The 21,745-nt window shown below is 31.9% G+C and overlaps 1 protein-coding gene across 1 annotated transcript; it reads left to right on the forward strand.

Annotated features, from left to right (window-relative positions):
• The first annotated feature begins 439 nt into the window (after window positions 1–439).
• On the forward strand, window positions 440–21,454 carry LOC133181478 (uncharacterized). The gene is made up of 16 exons (XM_061315970.1): window positions 440–576; window positions 13,690–13,774; window positions 13,872–14,015; window positions 14,149–14,427; window positions 14,640–14,748; window positions 15,312–15,425; window positions 15,787–15,830; window positions 16,104–16,584; window positions 16,730–16,865; window positions 17,104–17,249; window positions 17,600–17,744; window positions 17,890–18,065; window positions 19,506–19,970; window positions 20,337–20,417; window positions 20,788–20,913; window positions 21,209–21,454. Exons 1-16 carry the CDS (start codon window positions 440–442, stop codon window positions 21,400–21,402), a joined length of 2,862 nt encoding a protein of 953 aa, XP_061171954.1. The 3' UTR covers window positions 21,403–21,454.
• Window positions 21,455–21,745: the final 291 nt, after the last annotated feature.

Here is a 21,745-nt window from a genome sequence, read left to right on the forward strand (position 1 = left end):
AGCAAAGCCTACCAGAGTAATTGATTCATCAGAGATTAAAGCTGAAGAATAGAGGGTTAGTAAAGCCTACCACAGTTATCGGAATATATTGATATCGATTCATTAGATATCAAAGCTGACCAATAGAGGGATAACAAAGCTTACCAGAGTGATGAGATCATTTGAGATGAAGCTGACCAATAGAGGGTTAGCAAAGCCTACCAGAGTAATCAATTCATTAGAGATTGAAGCTGACCAACAGAGGGTTAGGAAAGCTTACTAAATTAATGGAATCTTAGAGATTAAAACGGACCAATAGAGGGTTAGGAAACCTTTCCAGAGTGATGGAATCATTAGAGATTGAGGCTGGACAAGAGAGGGTTAGCAATGCTTACCAAAGTAATGTGATCATTAGAGATTGAAGCTGACCAATAGAGGGTTAGCAAAGCTTACTAGAGCGATGGGATCATTAGAAATTGAAGCTGACCTACAGAGAGTAAGCAAAGCCAACCAGAGTGATGAGATTATTAGAAATAGTGGTAAGAAGCTGACCAATAGAGGGTTAATAAATGTAAGCCTGTCAGAGGGATTGGATCGGTAAAGATTGAAGCTGACCAATAGAAGGTTAGTAAATGTAAGCCTATCAGAGGGATGGGAGCAGTGAAGATTGAATCTGACCAACAGATTGTTACCAAAGTCTACCAGAGTGATGGATCATTATGGATATAGATTTGTCAATTTGTCGAGGAAAAACACGGAGCATTATTGACATCTCTTTTTTTAATTCTATCTTTGTTAACATTGTCGGTTAAGCGATACAGCTAGTTATGAAAGGCACCCAACCTTTTTCAGAGATTTCCATAAAAAAAATTATGAACTTGTTTTTTTTTTATTGTTTAAGGAAGCTTTATGACTTTAACTAACAGCAAAAGAGGCTGTAAATAGATTTTCGAGGACAGATGAAGGATGATGTTTTATACTTAGTTTTGAATTATTTGCGTTATATATATTTGGTAATATGAAACGACCGTCTTTGATGTCATCAAGACTCTACCCTGATTTAGTTCTATAGCCGATGTTATCTGGGGACCCGTTCGATATATGATAAGATCTACATTGTATTGATAATATTAATCACATTATTAAAAAATCTAACGCTTTTAATGCTAATATATGCAACGAGTTATTTGAATGCTTAATACTCTATTCCATAAACTACCCATAAAATTCCAAATATTTTCATCTTCTAAACGTTTTATCTTTTTAAACCAGTGATAAATGCGTTGGAAGTCGCCTATCTGTTTTCCTTTGTAACGTTTCAAACATTTCTTATAGATTTAATGACATACATATTAACGATATTTCAAAAAGTCAATTCATAATAGCTAATTTAAATGTTGTACCCGACATGCTTTGCGCATATGAATAGTTGGGTGTTTGTAAGAGTGTATAGATACGATTGATCGCACAGGACTTGCATGAATTTATCGTCGTCCCCAACTCTTTGATGTGGGGAATTTTGGATTAAATGTAAAACATATCAGTATCGATGTGAATTATCTCATCAAATTTAGTCCCACCTCGGGTGCACCGTGCAGTAAATCTTGATAATTCCGCCATTTTAGTAATTATACAATCTGAATGTATTCAAGATTATCTTCTAGGGGAGGCTTTGTGAGTTAGGCGACCATTTCCATTTGCAGCAAAGCTTTCTAATTATTTCTGTAACATTAAGCTTAGCGTGTTTGAATAGAAAGAAAAACAGAGAAAGGGAAAGCACTGAAACGAATTGAAGATAATACATTGTCTACGACTGTTTGTGACCGGGCGATTGAAAGATATTGGTACTTTTTCTGCAAGATGTAAAATCCTTTTCGCAGGTTAAAACCACATTTTCTATTCAGCATAATTTGAGATAATATTTAATTCGATTCTGGTGGCTTTGTATTCAATATTATAAACAGAGTATTGATTTTTACCGGATTTTAAGATTGAAAGTACATGATCATCTATTCAAGTTCAGATGGGATGAAATAGAACACCGTATTCTAGTGGTGGCCGATATCAGGTTTATTTGTTCTGTCAAACTTTCTTCATTACATTATATAAATTTATACATTAATTACACCTTTTTTAATATAACTGTATTTTTAGGGTTTTTAAAATACAATTTCATCAAATTGTTCATATCTTTTTACAAAAGTAAGGCAAAAGAAGAAGTAAACAGTAAATAACTTGCTGGAGGCAAAAGCTAGATCATCCAGTGTCAGTTTAACTGTCAAACGTACTAATAATTAGGTTTGTATAGTAATCACTGTTATTTTCATATGTGATGTTAAGTACGAAGCTTTATTTTCTTGTCACAATTGCCGGGCATCCTTTTAATGTTTTTGCATATGTATGTCTGGAAAAGCAAAATTCCATGGTATCAAACACCGAGAAGAGGAAGACATAGTCGAGGGCCAAGGTAACAAGTAACGAGACACCTTCCACCTTAAGTTAGTGCTATATGTGAGATGCAGAGAAAGGAACAATATAAACTGGAAAAAAGATCAACTATACTCGCATTTTTACCAATGGCAATATCTTCGACAGCAGGGTCAGAATATATTCATCCTCACAATGTGAAGGTTTTTTTTATTTCGGAACTCCACACAAACCCTTGACATAAGTCGCTATTTAAAAGTTGGGTTAGAAAGCTACTATTTCATTTGTTCTTGATCTAGGACTGGAACCAATCAGAAAACAGCTTTTATTGCAGGTATTAAAGTTTTGTAAACAAATATGACTCGTCTTTAAAATGGAAAGTGTCGATATTGTAGGACTTGTGACTAATAACATTAAAATGAAATGGGGATTAATTTTTGGAAGATCGTCCTCCTAACAATCATAAAAGATATGCTCTGGAGTTGGGTCATTTGAAAACGACGGATTTGAAAAATATATTCTCATTGGTTAGTTTATAATTACCCATTTCGACATGTATAACCACAAACCAAACTTAAAAATAGCATACCATACAAATAAAACAGTAAAGCATACCATAAAAATAAAACAGTACAACATTCCATACAAATAAAACAATACAACATACCGTACAAATAAAACAGTATAACATACCATAAAATAAAATAGTACAACATACCATAAAAAGAAAACAGTACAGCATACTATACAAATAAAACAGTACAGCATACCACACAAAAAAAACAGTACAGCTTACCATACAAATAAAACAATACAGCATACCATACAAATAAAACAGTACAGCATTCTTTACAAATAAAACAGTACAGCATACCATACAAATAAAACAGTACAGCATACCATACAAATAAAACAGTACAACATACCATACAAACAAAACAGTACAGCATACCATACAAATAGAACAGTAGAACATACCATACAAACAAAACAGTACAGCATACCTTACAAATAAAACAGTAAAGCATTCTTTACAAATAAAACAGTACAGCATACCATACAAATAAAACAGTACAACATACCATACAAATAAAACAGTACAGCATACCTTACAAATAAAACAGTACAACATACCATACAAATAAAACAGTACAGCTTACCATACAAATAAAACAATACAGCATACCATACAAATAAAACAGTACAGCATACCATACAAATAAAACAGTACAGCATAACATACAAATAAAACCGTACAACATAACATACAAATAAAACAGTACATCATAACATACAAATAAAACGTACAACATACCATACAAATAAAACAGTACTTCATACCATACAAATAAAACAGTACAGCATAACATACAAATAAAACAGTACAGCATACCACACAAAAAAAAAACAGTACAGCTTACCATACAAATAAAACAGTACAACATACCATACAAATAAAACAGTACAGCATTCTATACAAATAAAACAGTACAGCATACCATACAAATAAAACAGTACAGCATACAATACAAATAAAACAAACAGTACAACATACCATACAAATAAAACAGTACAACATACCATACAAATAAATCAGTACAGCATAACATACAAATAAAACCGTACAACATAACATACAAATAAAACAGTACATCATAACATACAAATAAAACGTACAACATACCATACAAATAAAACAGTACTTCATACCATACAAATAAAACAGTACAGCACAACATACAAATAAAACAGTACAGCATACCACACAAAAAAAAAACAGTACAGCTTACCATACAAATAAAACAGTACAACATACCATACAAATAAAACAGTACAGCATTCTATACAAATAAAACAGTACAGCATACCATACAAATAAAACAGTACAGCATACAATACAAATAAAACAAACAGTACAACATACCATACAAATAAAACAGTACAGCATTCTATACAAATAAAACAGTACAGCATACCATACAAATAAAACAGTACAGCATACAATACAAATAAAACAAACAGTACAACATACCATACAAATAAAACAGTACAGCATACCATACAAATAAAACAGTACAGAATACCATACAAATAAAACAGTACAGCATACAATACAAATATATCAGTATTTTTATGAATTTATGAACATATTAAAAAAAATATCTACATTAAAATGATTCTTGACACAAAATAGTACAGTTCCTACTGAACTTTGAAGCACTTTGTCTGAGTACTATAAATTTGACATTGAAGCAATGATTATAATATAAATCTTCTTTACGATTGCTAATATGTTGGTAGTAAACTTTCCTTCTCATAATTATAATTCTTCTGTATCTTATTTGGTTTCGAAAGCTCTCGGTGTTTGTGCATTTTTTTTTTTATGTCATTAGACTTCTCATTGCATACTTTGAACCGAGAGTATAAAACTGATCAGTCTCTAGATTTATCGGATACAAGTCTTACATTTAAGATATGAATGAAATTAACATAAATATATAGAAAATATTTGTTAGCATCTAGAAAACAAAGATTTATAAATTCATTTTTTCTTGCCAGTTTAAACAGTGGATCAGGTTAATATTTTCTATCCAATATTGCAAATTGAAATGATAATAGATGAAATGTACTGCATTCAAATTACAATCAAACGATATTTAGTAACTGTACTGAAACAAACCAGTAAGCTGTCCCCAATTAACTGATGACACGCGTTTGTTGTGATTGAAATCGAGGTGAAATTGAATTGCTTAGAGATCATCTTCTTCATTTCTATTGCATTAAAAGTAAGAAATCTTCTGCATGCTTTCTGTTGATTACAAATGGGTTTTTTAAATTCAATTATTTTGGATCTTACCAATTATTAATTACTATCTATTAACTGGAATTAACCCAGTTTTGTCTTGTTTTTGTGACTTGTATAGACTACCATTAAGAAATAATTTGACAACCAATTTTTGATGGCAAATAAATTCAATTTATTTGAGATTAAGATATTGACAATGACATGAACACCAATTTATTTGAGATTAAGTTGTTACTTTGTTTGTAAAATAAATTCTAGGTAATTGCTTTCCCTTTGTTTTGGCATTAATTGAATTGATCCTAGGTTAACTGACTTTATGGCGATCCTAACGATATTCATATCACTAGAATTTTGATTGAGCATCTCTTCTGAAAATGTTGTTTCATCAAATTAAAAGGCAACAGGCCAGTGGAAATTATGAAGGGTGGAGACTCCCCTGATTTTTTTTTACAAATTATATATTGCTTTACACAATAATCGTCCTACATGTACTAAAAAGAATTTCCGTAATAGTGTCGACAAAAGATGGGTGAATGAATAATTTTTTTAATTAAAAGTGCATAAAACATCTTAAGTATCATGCAGTAATGATATTCTTCATGTTAATTAATTGTAGTTAACGAATTGCTTTGGAACGAAAACGTATTTTAAGGGTTCCGTCACCATCATTTTACATAATTTAATTGATTGAAGTACAAATGAAGGAAATTTTAACTAAACTATATGACAAACTGGACAGCCTTTCCCTCGTCTACTCCCTTTGTTTATGAAGTAACATTCAACTTGCACCTGCATATGGTGTTTATGTATCCCAGTTCATTCGGTATCAAGAGCATGCTTTCACTACGATCAATTTTTAAACCGAGATATGCTACTGACAAATAAATTGATGTTAAAGGGTTTTCAACAATCTTCTTTAAAGTCAGGAATTCGCAAATTTTATGTCGTTGTAATGACCTTATTTGTATACGACCTGGATCGTATTTTATACACATACATATGTTATAATTTTGATAAAGGATTAGTCTGTTTACCTTATCAAAAAGAGATGGCACACGGCGGGTGTGATCGGCCTACAGGGAATGCGTACTCCTGGGCACCTGATCCTATCTCTTGTGTTTCCAGGGGTCGGTTTTTGTTTTTTTTTGCCCTGTTCACAATTTGTATTTTTTCAAAAAGGATTTATGAGATCGATCACTGCTCGTCACCTTTTTCATAATACATGTGTAAACCCCAAGTATTTGGGTGTAGCATTATACGATGTGTATGACCATTTTAGAATCAGCTTCAAATTGACTTACAAGTTTGTACGCCTCACAAATAAGCCAGCATAGCAATTAGCAATGAGTATTAATTAATAGTTATAGCATTTCTATCAGTACATAAGGCGCAATAATGTAAACCAAATAAAAAGTAAGTACCTAAAAATGTAGTGTTAATTTGAAGAGTAAATCTACTCGACCATTAATGCTACGTTCACTTCCGCTAAATTTGACCAAAATTGAATCAGCAGCAGGGACTGCTTACCTCCCTTACCATACATGAATTCAGCAATAATACGTACATGTAGGCCTATCATGAAGAAGATCAGCATCATATTCCTTGCTATACTGGGAAAAGTTTAAGGTATATTTTACAGGTGACCTGGAATATGTATGATTACTTAGTACATATCCAAGTATATATAGGATATTCAATGTTTTGTAGTTGGATATGGAATTCATTTCACGAGTTGGACTGGAATTTTTTAATATATATTTTCATGAGTGCGAAGCAGTAGTGTCGATATTAACAAATCTTGTTTCAAGAGTGAACTAAATTCCTTGTTCAACTACAAAACATTGAATTTTCTGTTTATTACATTTTCTTTGATTTTCCCTTAAATTGTAATTAAAACATGTATAGTTGAGCGGTTGTGAGACGTCATAGCTAAGCGATTGTGAGACTGAAAATATGATTTTAACAAACTTTGGCAGTTCTAGTCTCTGTTATAGGATGGTTTATCTTCAGCTCGCTGTCTTATAACAGGCTAGGGATATTTTTTACAACACACTTCGTGAAGAGAAAAATTTCGAGTTTTGTCGCACTAGTGTCCCAAAAAAAATATCACTTTGATCACTATTTTAACACTCTGAAAAAATATCATTAAAATACATTAAAGCGACACTGTAATGCACAAACGGGAAAATTGACAAACATAGAATTTTTGCATGGCCGTGCAAATTTTGTTCAATTCCCGAAAGTATTAGGTTTCAGAAAATTACAGGTTTTGGAACCTAAAGAATCTATTTTTATGGAGTAAAAAATAATTTCCGTATGACCCAAAACGAAATTATTGCTTTACTTTTTTCTTCCTTATTGTACGCGTGCGCAGAAAAGTTGAAGAAGTTACCATGGTCTCAATTACAAAAAAATGAATGTCGGTAGACCAAGAATTTTGATACATGTACAATCTTCAAGAACATATTTCACATCTTTGCATGCTCCGATTGAATGTTGTTTACAAGTTTGCGCTAAAAAGAAAAGAGGCGTGACCTTGACATGCACGATAACAAACGGTAGATTTAATTTAAACAATATTTTATTCACAGATGTAGGAGTGAATAGGATTGGGCAGTAGGCTCAGCCTATTTTAGCCCTCTCCCTACACGGTAAATGCAACCTTTGTTTTTCCAACACTTATATTGTGCAGTCTTTTCTTACTTTGCAGTGCAATTTAGTTGTCATATCTTCGCTATACTCATAATTTTCATGAATCTTGAAAAAATCGCTTTAAAATATGATTCAGATATCTTAAAAGAAACACATGATTTTGACTCATTATGTAACTTTAACAGTTTAAGGGAATGTGATTTGGTGTTCGCACAAGCACACATACATACAGAATAATTTATTAAAATACCAGCCAATCTGAAATTAATGAATTAATTTATTTATTCGTTTATTTTTACGTTTATTAATTCCGGAAATATTTTGGTTGTGACGATAGAGTTGATCAAATACGGCAAGCAAACAATATCCTGTTGTGATTTTTCCCCGATGAACTTGAGGTATTATAGTAGTATAACTGTGCATTTTAGCACCAGCCTAAGCACCATCTCCATAGCGCATGCGCCAAAGTTCTGTTTACCTTCTACTTTCATTTTCACTGTGCCAATTTTCTTCTTAGTAACTTTTAAATCTAACAAGAAAGAGAAAGGGGTGGATGCATCCGTATATCTTTATATCGCAAATTCACCACTGATATATATTTATTAAGCTATATATTTTATGGAAAAGGAAGGGATTGATTACCCGTGTATCTCAGTTTGCACATTAATGCTCTGTTCATGATGTTGGTTTCACCGGGAAGTTGCATACCACAAGCAGAAAAAAACTGATTTATAACTAAGGTAAGATATTAAGCATGTAGTATATTATATATATTAATTATAAATGAAATGTAATAAATTTTCGACCAAGTTGCCCCAGCGTGGGGACTGAATGCCCTGAAAGAACAAGTCTCAAAAAGGCTTATCTGTGGTCCCCGGTTACTCGTCAAATTTCGAACATTTATTAGAATTTTTAAAAATTAAATTTTATTATTAACTAATGTCTTTATTTTGTGATTCATCATCTAAGAATGTCAAACAATAGATATAGGCAGCATACGAAGCTGCGCGTTGAAGGTAGGGTCCTTTGATTTTCATGAATATCAAAAGAAATCAGTGACAGGTACACACTTCAAAGCTTTCGTAAACACCGAGCACAGGTTTGTTCAGAGTCGAGTTTGAAATATAATGTGTATATTATATCTGTAAAGGTTGAGTGAAAATATCTTTGTTGAACAACCTTGTGCTCTATGTTTTCTAATTAAAAGTATTATGATTTTGAATCTCTTCGTTGACTTCATTTACATGCGATTAACCTCTTTATGACCTGTTTAGAATCAAAGCAAGCCACGTGGATTTGTATCGTTACGGGTAAATGCCCCCAGTAAACGTGCTAGTTCTCACTTGAAACGTACTCAGTTTTATATCGATCAGCATGGAGTTGTTTGGTTCATCTTGTTACAGCTTTTATTGCCAAAGTTTTGTAAATAGAAAATTGTATTTGTAGTTGATTGTGAATCTTGAACATATAATTCGTCTTTGAACGAAAAATATAATTCCAAGTTCTTCTTTTTATAGTATCTAATCTAAATGTCTCCGCCCATTTCCATGTAATAGAGAAACCGTAGTCTGATCGGGGGAAAATGTTCCGGGATTTTTTAGTGCGATAGGTGTTAAAAATAGGCTTGTATTTTTTGATATGTATAATTATTCATTATAAATACACAATGTTTTAATTAGAAATACTTCGTTATACACAATGAAAACAAACAAAAAACCGTACGCTAATATTTAACCGGTAAAAAGGGACCACACTACTATACTTAAATAGAATACTCCTTTCCTCGTAAATATTCTCTAGCATGAAGCATAATTCTTCAAGCACCTTTTTTCTAGCGTCTCATTTCACAAACAGACCTAAAATGATAAATTGTTTGCTTACAGTTTTCTACCAACCCATATTTATGTTGACAATTCACTACTGACATATATAATTAAGATTTACATTTTTATGAAAAAGATTTTAGGGATTGATGATCTACCCGTGTATCTCAGTTTGCACGTTAATGCCCTATTCATGATGTTGGTTTCACCGGGAAGTTGCATACCACAATCAGAAAAAAACTGATTTGTAACTAAGGTAAGATATTTAGCATTTAGTATATTATAAATGAAATGTAATAAATTTTCGACCAAGTTGCTCCAGCATAGGGACTGTATGAGGCGCCATTTTGGTATTTATTGCCATTAAGTGATATCACCTATACGAATAGGTGATATGACCTATTTGAATAAGTGATATCACTTATTCAAATTGAATAGGTGATATCACTTTTTTGAATAGGTGATATCACTTATTCGAATAGGTGATATCACCTATTGGAAATGAATAGGTGATATCACCAATTCGAATAGGTGATATCACCTATTCGTGCTGAATAGGTGATATCACCTAATCGAATAAGTGATATCATCTATTCAAATAGGTGATATCACCTATTCAATTTGAATAGGTGATGTCACCAATTCGAATAGGTGATATCACGTATATGCATATCTTACAGTAAATAATGAATGCTCCCTTCCCCAAGACTATCTAGATTTCCGTTGGAACCTAGCTAATTTGGGCTGCTCAGTTTTCCCCTGTATTTGAGTCTGAGACATTTTAAATACCTTATTTTATCGACCCCTGTAAAGTTATATAAATTTTATAAATAATACCAAGCTGGGGTACAACAGAGTGACATACCTTTCTCTCTTTATAATGTAAAGTGAGGTATTTTTTGTATGGAACAGTTGTTATGTGTTTTTCATGATTTTTCCTATAGTATACATGATAGATAAGTGTAATAAATGTAATATGTGAGCAAAACAAACTACAAATTCTACTGGGGTGCTAAAAACTAAATGCGAAGCTGTAATCCATTGTCTCCAAGAACGCTAAGTTATAAAACAAAAGTGAAAGTCATAAAATGAGAATTAAAGACTATAGTCTTGGGAGCTTTTGTTATTTCATAAATAATTTGAATAGGTGATATCACCTATTCGATTAAGTGAAATCACCTATTCAAAATGATTAAGTGATGTCACCTATTTGAATAGGTGATATCACCTATTTGAATGGGTGATATCACCTATTTGAATGGGCAATATCACCTATTTGAATAGGTGAAATCACCAATTCAAATCAAATAGGTGATATCACCTATTTGAATAGGTGATATCACTTATTCGAAAAGGTGATATCACCTATTTGAATAGGTGATATCACCTATTCAGAAGCTGAATAGGTGATATCACTTATTCGAATAGGTGATATCACCAATTGAATAGGTGATATCACCTATTCAAATAGAAGATATCACTTTTTGGCAGTAAATACCAGAATGGCGCCTCATAGGACTGAATGCCCTGAAATTTCCTCGTAAATATTCTCCAGCATGAAGCATAATTCTTCAAGCACCTTTTTTCTAGTGTCTCATTTCACAATCAGACCTAAAATGATATATTGTTTGCGTACAGTTTTCTACCAACCCATATTTATGTTGACAATTCACTACTGACATATATAATTAAGATTTACATTTTTATGAAAAAGGAAGGGATTGATGACCCATGTATCTCAGTTTGCACATTAATGCCTTATTCATGATGTTGGTTTCACCGGGAAGTTGCATACCACAAGCAGATAAAAACTGATTTGTAACTAAGGTAAGATATTTAGCATTTAGTATATTATATATATTAATTATAAATGAAATGTAATAAATTTTCGACCAAGTTTCTCCAGCGTGGGGACTGAATGCCCTGAAATTTCCCCGTAAATATTCCCTAGCATGAAGCATAATTCTTCAAGCACCTTTTTTCTAGCGTCTCATTTCACAATCAGACCTAAAATGATAGATTGTCTACCAACCCAACTTGCATATTTATGGTGCAAATTTACTTCTGATATATGTATAATTAAGTTTTATATTTTATAAGAAAGGAAGGAATTGATGACCCGTGTATCTGCAGTTTGCACATTTATGCCATGTTGGTTTCACTCGGAATTAGTTGCATTCCACAAGCAGAAAAATCTGATTTGTGACTAATTAAGGTAAAACATTTAGCATTTAGTATATTATAACTGAAATATTATAAATAACCAGGTTTGCTTCAGCGTGGGGATTGAATGCCCTGGAAGTAAAAAGTTGACTAACGTCGGTATTGAGCACACATAATGAAACCTTTTTCTCCCTTGATTAAATTTTTTTCCAAACTGTCTTTATATTGTTACTACATGAACCAATTACAAAAGAATGTATAATCAAAATACAGGATTATGAAAGATATAGTGGGGAGAAACATTTTACTAACCATAGACACCTGAATATATTGTTAATATCAATGGGTTAAATTCATTATATAGTTTTGTAGTGACCAAAGCCTCGTCAGGTATAAAATTTACTAACAAGGTATTATCCAGTACCCTGGCAATGGAAAACTATGGAACTAAAAGTACCTCCTTACCCATGTTTGCATATTTGAACCTATACATTACTGGACTACCTGTTCACTATAAAACATACATATTTCTTTATTGTAAACCAATGACCTTAAGCACCTAATTTCTTGTAAACTTATTAAAAAGGACCTATTTATCTGTACACTTAACCATTTTTTTAAAAATACGAAGTATTATACTTACTGGTACAATTTTTAATGCCCCCTAATCGAAGATTCAGGGGTATATGGTTTTTGCCCTGTCCATCTGTCTGTCTATTTATCTGTTTGTTTATCTGTTTTTTTTGGTTTACCTGTTTTCTGCAAAAACTTTAACATTGCCCATAATTTTTGATTGGTTGGAGCTATGACTTTCATATTTCACATGTGTATTCCTTGTGACAAGTCCTTTGTTTCGGTACCAACATATTTGAACTCTTGACCTTGACATTGGAATTTGACCAAATTTTGCGAGAATTTACCCAACTTTTACCTTGACCTTAACTTTTGAACAGTGGGTGCTACAGCTTTCATACTTCACATATGTATTTATTGTGATAAGACCTTTCCATGAATATAAATATTTTTGACATTTTGACCTTGATCTTTGAGTTTGACCCACTTTTTAAAAACCTTTACCTTGGACATAACTTTTAAACAGTTAGTACGTACTAGGGCCTTCATATTTCACGGGTGTATTCCATGTGACAAGGCCTTCCTTGGGATACCAACATTTTTGACCTTTTGACATTGACCTTGGAGTTTGACCTACTTTTGCAAAACTTTAACATTGGCCATAACTTTTGAACAGTTGGTGCTTGGACTTTAATATATCACATAATTATGTATTTCTTATGATAAGACCGTTCTCTGGGTACCTTTAATTTGTCCCTTTGACCTTGGAGTTTAATTTTGTCCCACGTTTAAAAAACTTTAACCTTGGCCATAACTTTTTAATACATGTACTTAGTGCTTGCAGTTTCATATTTCACAGGTATATTCATTGAGAACAAGTCCTTTTTTGGGGGGTTACAACATTTTTTATCCCTTGACCTTTGGGTTAGACTTGCATTTGAGAAACTTTAACCTTCGCCAAAGCTGTCATACAGGGGCATCAGTGTTTCACAAAGACATCTTTTTTGTTTACAATTGCACCTCATTTTCATGTTCACCTCTGAAAAAGGCTCTATGCTTACTATAATTGCATGTATTACAATGATCTTAAAACTTCAGTACTCTTTATATCATAAAACAAGCACCCCTACATGTTTGTAGAATTCAATTTATAGAAAATTAAAACTCTATCTTGATTTATTTATGAATTCTTCAAGTATCTATATGCATTTAAACCTATAAACTTATATAGATTTTACATTTTTGTACATGATTTATATTATTTAGATCAACAGATCACAAGTTTACATACTGTTCACACAGAAGATTACAGACTCAATCTAAAATGGACTCTAAAGATGTTAAAAAGAAGGTATGGATTTTATTTTTGAAATCCTGGAGGTATAGTGTAGTAATAAATTTATCTGTATTTATATGTACTTTTTTATCATATTCTTTCTTTTCAACAGAGGGTTCAACCTACAATGGAAAACTGGAGAAAAAGATTTATAGTGCAGGGAGAATGTGGATTGGACTTTTCAAAACTTCCAGTCAAGAGACGCCACTCTAAATCTTCAAAACTTGGCTCAACCAAAATAAAATCAAGAAAAGCTGTAAGGTTTTCCTTTCATGAGATAATTCTTTTTACAGTACATGTGTTTGAAATGTTAACTTGTTAATTAAAATATTGGATAAAAAGAGATAAGAGTTTTTTTATTCAAAAGTGATTTTTATTCACATTCTTAGGGCACTACCGGTATGTCTTCTACTGACATACCTGCTGCAAATGATCAGCAACATTTTGAAGTTGGAAGTCTGAGTGACTGTATTGTGTCTTCTGCAAATACTGAAAATCGTGAAGAGCCTCTGAGTGGTGATGTGCTTTTGAACATTGGTGGTGAAAATACAGACGACTGCAAGCTGTATTTATTTTCAATATTTCAAAGCAGGGGATGTGTTTTTTTGGACAGGGATTTAGAAGTGTGTGCCCTAATGGACTGGGATTCCACCGATAAAACACTAAGTGTAAAGATTCCAATTTTGATTTTTTTACATTCACTTCTTTTAAACAGATCTACTTGTTAATCTAGTTTTGTATTTCCTAACTTTTCTATGAAATTTGAATCATTTAATCTTTGCATAAAATAAAGACAATCATTTTGTTCTCTATATTGATTGCTGCAGATTGAATTTTTTTTTTTTTATCGAGTTAAAGATTGTTTAAATTCAAATTTTAGAAAGTCAGACCTATAATTGTGCAAAAAATGCCACAGTTGGGATATGCCTGCTCTTGTGATTTAGACAGACATACTTTCATGAACAAAGTTTCATCCTGCACCTCTGAAGGTATGAGCCCAACTCAGTTATTTCTAATGTCAAATTATATATTTTTATTTAAAAGAAAAGTATTTAAAAATGCAGAAAAAAATGTTTTTCACAAATTATAAATTATAATCAGAGTGATTGTTTAAATAAATGCTATGTTTTTATATACAAATAATCTATCTATCAATGATTACCGGTAATAAATATTCGAAATTATGATATCATTTCAGTTTCACACAGTATACTGTAAATTGTTATACCTTTCAAAATTAGTTCCTGTGTAAATGCATACTTAAAAAAGTCTAACATTTCCAAAGTTTTACTGAGCAGTCAAAAAAAAATTTATGTTTGACTGCCAAATGAGATATTCGACTGCTTACATCACCCAATTGGTATAACAAAACATTTATTGACTGTCTTCTTGGGCAAAATGCATTTTGTTGACTCCTCGAACCAAACTGTTTACTTGCAGCCTAATGGCCTCAGGCAAACAAACTGTTTGATTCTTAGGTCCAACAAAATGCATATTGCCCTTTAACCCAGTCAATAAATGTATATTATCATATTTATATATATATATTTAGATGTAGAGGAACTGTATGCAGGATGTATACATGTTGAGGCTGCTAAAGAGCTTTGTAGAAAATTTAAGGATCTTTATGGTGTGGAAGAAGATTCTGAGGAGATTTCTGGTTCAGGTTGGTTCATTCATAATCACATCTTTGATAGGCATATAAGGAAGCTTTGAACAATAAAGAAGTTTGCTTTTGGAATTTGAGAGAAATATTTATATGAAGGTATAAGTATTGAGTTTACCTACAGTACACAGTTCATTTTTAACATTGGGCACCTGTTGTTTGTTCAAAGACAATGAAGCCAAAATATGGCTGAAATATTGCAGACTGGGTGTAAAACAATAATAGTCAATCAAAAACAGTGGAGACTATATCAATGTTATTTATTACTCAGAATAATTCATGCAATTGATGTTTGAAATTAGTTTAAAATATGTATATACATGTATATCAATATGTGTTATTTTAATGTATCTGATTGTAGAGGATCATCGTTACAGTGAAGAAAATTCCTGTCCCCAAGAAAAAGTATGTTTTAAGCCTATAGTAATAAATATTTTTAATCCATTGTATTTATTTATGTGTCTCTACATCAAACATTTAGGATTGCATAGGTAATTCGTAGTTAATTTTTACGTATATATTGTATGCACACATAATTTAGCAGTATAATTATCTCTAAGCACCTTTCATGCTACTTTTTTTCACTGTTGCAATTGCACACTTATTTATAAATATACAGAAAACTTGCTTCAAAGATCTATCCTTTGAAGATAAACTAAAATTGTTATCTTTTGTCAGACACTTTGTCAGAAGTTGGACTGGGGAATGGAGAAAACCTATGCCATCAGAAATGACAATCTTCATCCTCCATTTGCCATCATCGGGTTTTCCTATGGAAAACTTAGATGCCTATCTTGTCAGAACAGATGCAAGCACTTACAGGAATTAGAAAAAATATTCAAAAATGCCGACTTCTTCGATAATTCTGATATGTTCGAACTATTCGCAGCAATGGCAAAAACACCTGAGGCGTCTAACACCTATTCATTAAAAACACTTTCTACTTCTGCAATTCCTTTTAGTTTGACAACAATACAAAAGGAAAATATATGTAAAAACATCTCAGATATTTTTATTGAAGAAGATGGGGTACTACAAGTCATTCCAACTGATAACTCTTGTTGTCAACATTGTGGTGCCTCATCTGATCAAGAAAATTTAGTTGCCATGAAAGAGATGTCATGGATTGTGACGAGATATGGATTCAGGGAAGCTCAATGTTAGTTTTTGGATTTTTTTGTCCAATAATTTATTAGGATGTTGCGATAAATGTTAAACAGTGTTTAATGATGAAATTTATGCAAATTTATTTCATTAATTACACAATTAATGTTACTTAAATTTTTTTTTTTCTTGACATGCAGGCTTTCATCAATGTTGTTCAATTTGTGGAAATCTTTTGCCATATGATGGGCAGGATAATTGTTTGCTGAACATGGGAAGGTTTCTTATTCATTATGAAGTGCTGAGAGACTATATGTTCCAGTTTTTTCATTCAAGGTATGATTGAAGAATTCATGCAAATTTGGGAAGAGGGTAAAATGGGTACTTGAATTAAATTATACTCCTTGCAACACACACATATATATATGTGAATGCTTATATGCATGATTGTGTTTGTGTTTATTTGTTATTATATATTTAGAGCCGTATTTGTTTTAAAATAAAATATAAGCAATGCTATATAAATTACTTGATAGTTTTTTTTTTTATTAATTTTGTATAATTTATTATACAGATCGACTCTCTCAGCATTTTACAAAACAATGTCTTGTCATCAGGAAGATGCCGGAAATCAAAATTTTGCTACTTCATTCTTGTATTCCCATTTTCGATGGAGTTGGTATTGCTTCATGAGATTACTAGACATTGATTATAACAGAGGTAATTATAAAGATACATATAAATAATGTATGAATTAAAGAACTTTTTTAGAACTTTCATTTCTGACAATTTGCTTTAATTGTCGGTTTTATTTACATCATAGAAATGCAGGTATTGAACAATGTTGACCATATTTTAAACTGCTTTCAATTGAAAGACTACTATTGTACTACCATGCAGGTACATGTGTAATATGAAGATATATAAACTATATAAATATGATTATTGTTTGATGAAAAGAATAAAAATTGGGCTATGCAAAATAGATTCTGATATCATCTATAAATGATTTGCCTAATGAATCCATCATAGTACAAATACATAATACTTGTAATATTTGTTTTCTTTAGCATTCGTTTGCAAGGCTCCATCTTGTGGGAAGCAGCCAACGATACTGCTCTTTGATGGAACATCTTTGGCCTTTCAAAGAGCATCTTTGCCAGTTGTTTTCGAATCTGAAATGAACAGTGACGAGCCCGTTTTCAAAATATTAAGATAAGTATCACAATGTTGTAATACTTATGGCTAGTTAAGCTTATTTTCCTATTTGTAAGACATTTTTCTATGTGTTTTACAAAAGAATGAAAATTGTTTAATTGATGTGTTGTTTAACAACAATTTGTTTCTTTTTTTCTTATACTAGATACAATGACCGAATGCTAATCCCAGACAAGACAACAAGGTCTTACCTAAGATCCTTTGTCAAAAGTGATGGCATATCAAGAGAAGAACTGGTGGTTCTGAGGCAGAAGATTATTGATGTGTCACCTTGTCTCCTCCCTCTTCTTCCTGATGCAGAGATACATGAAAGGGAAGGTAAAGCACAATATTACTATTATTTTGTTGAAATATGTTTACATTCACTAATGTTTCCTCTTGTATAACATGATTCCAGGAAAAATTTCACTAATTATTACCTTACCTACCACATCTACAGGGTTGTCCCTAACACCCGGGGCCTGGGAATTTTCCCCACCTATAATAATATAATCCCAGGGTTATTTTTGCATTCCTCCTAAACTCCCCAGGAACCCCAGATCCACTTCTACTTTTTAAATGTCCCCTACTAATTCAATTCTTAGGGACAACCCTGCATCTATGTGTGTTGTAATAAATAGGCATTTTGAAGTATTTTATGATTTTCAAATTTAAAAAAAAGTTTTGCATATCATATATTCATCAAACTATATTCCAAACACAGAATAATTTCCTGCAAGTCTGTACAAAATGTTCCACCTGGAATATAGAGACATATATGGAAAGGATTCCAGGCATCAGTTTGTCTCACTACATATATATGGTCACCATGGTTAAAGCTTCGTATTCAAGTGTTTAGGTTATGATAACATTGTTTACTAAAACTTTTACTTGTGTATTTTTTATCTGATTTGTGATACTACCCCAACATGTTTTTGCTTTAACACTGCCTCGATTGGAAATATGATTCATTTCAAACCTTATATAAGTTGTTTCAGTTTAGTTTTAAAAGATGTTACTTTATACCATGGGTACGTACTAATGTTAAGGTTCTAATGGAAAAATCCTGGGAAATTGTTGCTTTTGGTTTAGGTTAGAAATTCCTCCCCACTCCCTTTTAAAACAATAAATTGTCTGCTTCCCTCATAATCATGAAATAATTGCATACTGTATGATAACTAGAGAAAGTCAAGTGTTCTAAGTTTCACTCTTTAACAACAATGTCATCTAATGTCAATCTAATGCCCTGTTAACACGGAGAGTTTAATTCGAATTAAACGTAAGTTACTGCGCATTAAATTTGAACCCCATTCACACGGGGAATTTAATGCGAATTAGTTTAATTCGAATTAATTTACTGTCATAATAGCCATACTGAATAGCCTTATTGTAGAAATAAAAATTTAATTCGCATTAGTGTACTTCGCATTAGCTGTCGTGTGAACGCAATTTAATTTGCATTAGTTTAATTCGCATTATTTTACTTTGCATTAATTTACTGCGAATTAAACTCTCCTGGTGAACAGGGCATAAGGTTCTCTAGTTTATGTACAAAATCATGTCAATGTGCCTTTCTTGTTTTTATATTTATATAGAGTACCAAATGTAAATTTGTAATTTTTAATGTCCATGGGGCTTTAAATACATGTACATATTGAAATGTAATTCATGTAATCTTCTATAATTTAATCTATTTACTCCTATGTCTTTGAAGGGGATTTGATGTGAATGAAGATTATTATGCTAATATACATTTGTTAATTTTTTGTTATTTCACAGATGAAAGATTCAACTGCAATCCAGAATTCAAAGATTTTCTTCTTCTTCTCTCCTGTGACTCACCACTGTGTGCTACATTCCATTTTTCCAACATTCATTTAATTGCTGAAATTCTTAAACTAAGACCAAATTCTGAATTACCATCACCTTTATTGAACCAGCTACAGCAAAACATTCCTATCTTGTTTGAGCTTTTTACCAATATTGGATACCTGCCAAATGTATTCTTTCCTATTTTGGATATTATTCAAAAACGTGTTCAGGCTACATTTACTGGAAATGTGCAGTCATCACAGGTTTCAGATCAAGAGTCTTCGCCATTGGCTTGCTATCCATCTCTGCTTGCTGTCCGCAAGAGGGGTAGATATGAAGCTGACAGCAGAAAGCCACTTGGATCATGTAGAAAAACTGGGGCACGACATCCCTCATTGTTGCCTGGGATTTTTACAGTATTTTGTCCTCATGGTATGACCTACATGAATGTGTTTGGATTTAAATAATTCCAAAAAATAATACTAATTTAGTGAAACCCTGTTGTCTTGAACTTGATATCAAGAAAAAGTTAAATGCTTATAAGGATTCAAAATGTTGAGGTTACAAAATGCTACTTACATGTAACTTTTACATATCCTTTGATATGAGATATCAATGTTCAAAAAACAAAGTTTGACTATATGTATGCATCAGGCATGTACATGCACACTAATTGCAAACTTTGATATGAATAAATATCCATATAGCTCTACATGCACACTAATTGCAAACTTTGATATGAATAAATATCCATATAGCTCTAAAAGCTTTTTTAATGTACATATTTTATTAAAACAGGTGTATGCTATGGCTTTGAAGTAATGGTGACAGCTGAGTCTCCAAATGTCCCATTTACCTTCTTGAAGACAAGATTTGAACGCAAGTCTTTTATTTATAATTTTAATTTGAAAGTCTATAGATCAATGCATTGCAACCAAGGGCAACAAAGATATTTGAAGTTATACCTACCCTATTAAGAATTTAAGAATATAAAAAGAATAAAATTTAAGTGGCATTCGCAGAAGTGATGAAATGACTGTGATTGTGGAATCATTTTGATTTGTGGAGGTATGTTTGTGAGCAGCCCAAACTTTACTGATTCATGAACAATGGTCTGCCAAAGACAGTGCTGATTTAATTCACAGTATGTTAAATGAAACAAATTGATATAAATTTAAATGTTACCATTTCAAAGGTATAAATAAATTTGAATTTTCATATATTAGTTGGTAGATTTATTTATTTTCAGAGCCCCCCGAAATTGTCATTTATGACAATGCATGCAACCTATTTCAATATGCATTGAATCGGGATCCTGCATATTTCAAAGATACGCGATTCCTCATTGACAGTCTGCATTGGCCAAATCACAAAAGTATGTGCATTTATTTATTTCATTGTAATTAAGCTTGACATTGCAAATAAAATGATAAATATGGAGATTATGAAAAAAGCAATACAGTTATAAATATTTGGCACAGAAAAAAATTGTCTCATATATCATGAAAAATGAAATTATTTGTTTAAAAAAATATTTGTGGTGAGAAGTGAGATGATATTTCCAATGCTGTGGACAATATAATTTCAAAATAAGCAAAAAGAAACACTATTTATTTGAATTTTTTAAAAAAAGTTGACAGTTTTTATTTATTTACTTTTTTTATTTGCAGAATGTGCAGCAGGATATGAAGCTCGCAGCTACCCAAGATTGAGAGGGATAAATACTCAAATTGTAGAGCAGAATAATGCAAAAATCAGAAAATTAAAGAGTTCCCTGTCATACATGAAACCTGAGAACTTTATTGATACATTGAAATTATTCCTGTGGTACAACAATGAACAAATCAACAAAAAATATAGTTAAATGTGCTGGGTCAAATGCCAGAGTCTGCAACAATTAAACATTGATTAATGGATATATTTGTAGCAGAAGACATTAATGGCATTATTTTTAAACTGTTTGTCTACAGATTTTTCCTTTTTCCTAATCATGACAAGGAGCATATGGCAGGTGTGACCATTCAACAGGAGATGCTTTCTCCTCCATGGAACAAGGTCCCTACTCTGATGTTTTTAGAGATCCAGGTTTCTTCTGCTCCCAATTTATATTGTCTCAATTGAATTTTGAGCTTAATTTTTGTTTGTAATCTCAATATTTGATGTAATTGGACAACTGGGATATATATTTTTTCTATGGTAAAATCTTA

This window comes from Saccostrea echinata, unplaced genomic scaffold (genome assembly GCF_033153115.1).
Source record: "Saccostrea echinata isolate AGI-Se365-2 ecotype Australia unplaced genomic scaffold, CSIRO_AGI_Sech_v1 ptg000009l, whole genome shotgun sequence".
Lineage (NCBI taxonomy): Eukaryota > Metazoa > Mollusca > Bivalvia > Ostreida > Ostreidae > Saccostrea > Saccostrea echinata.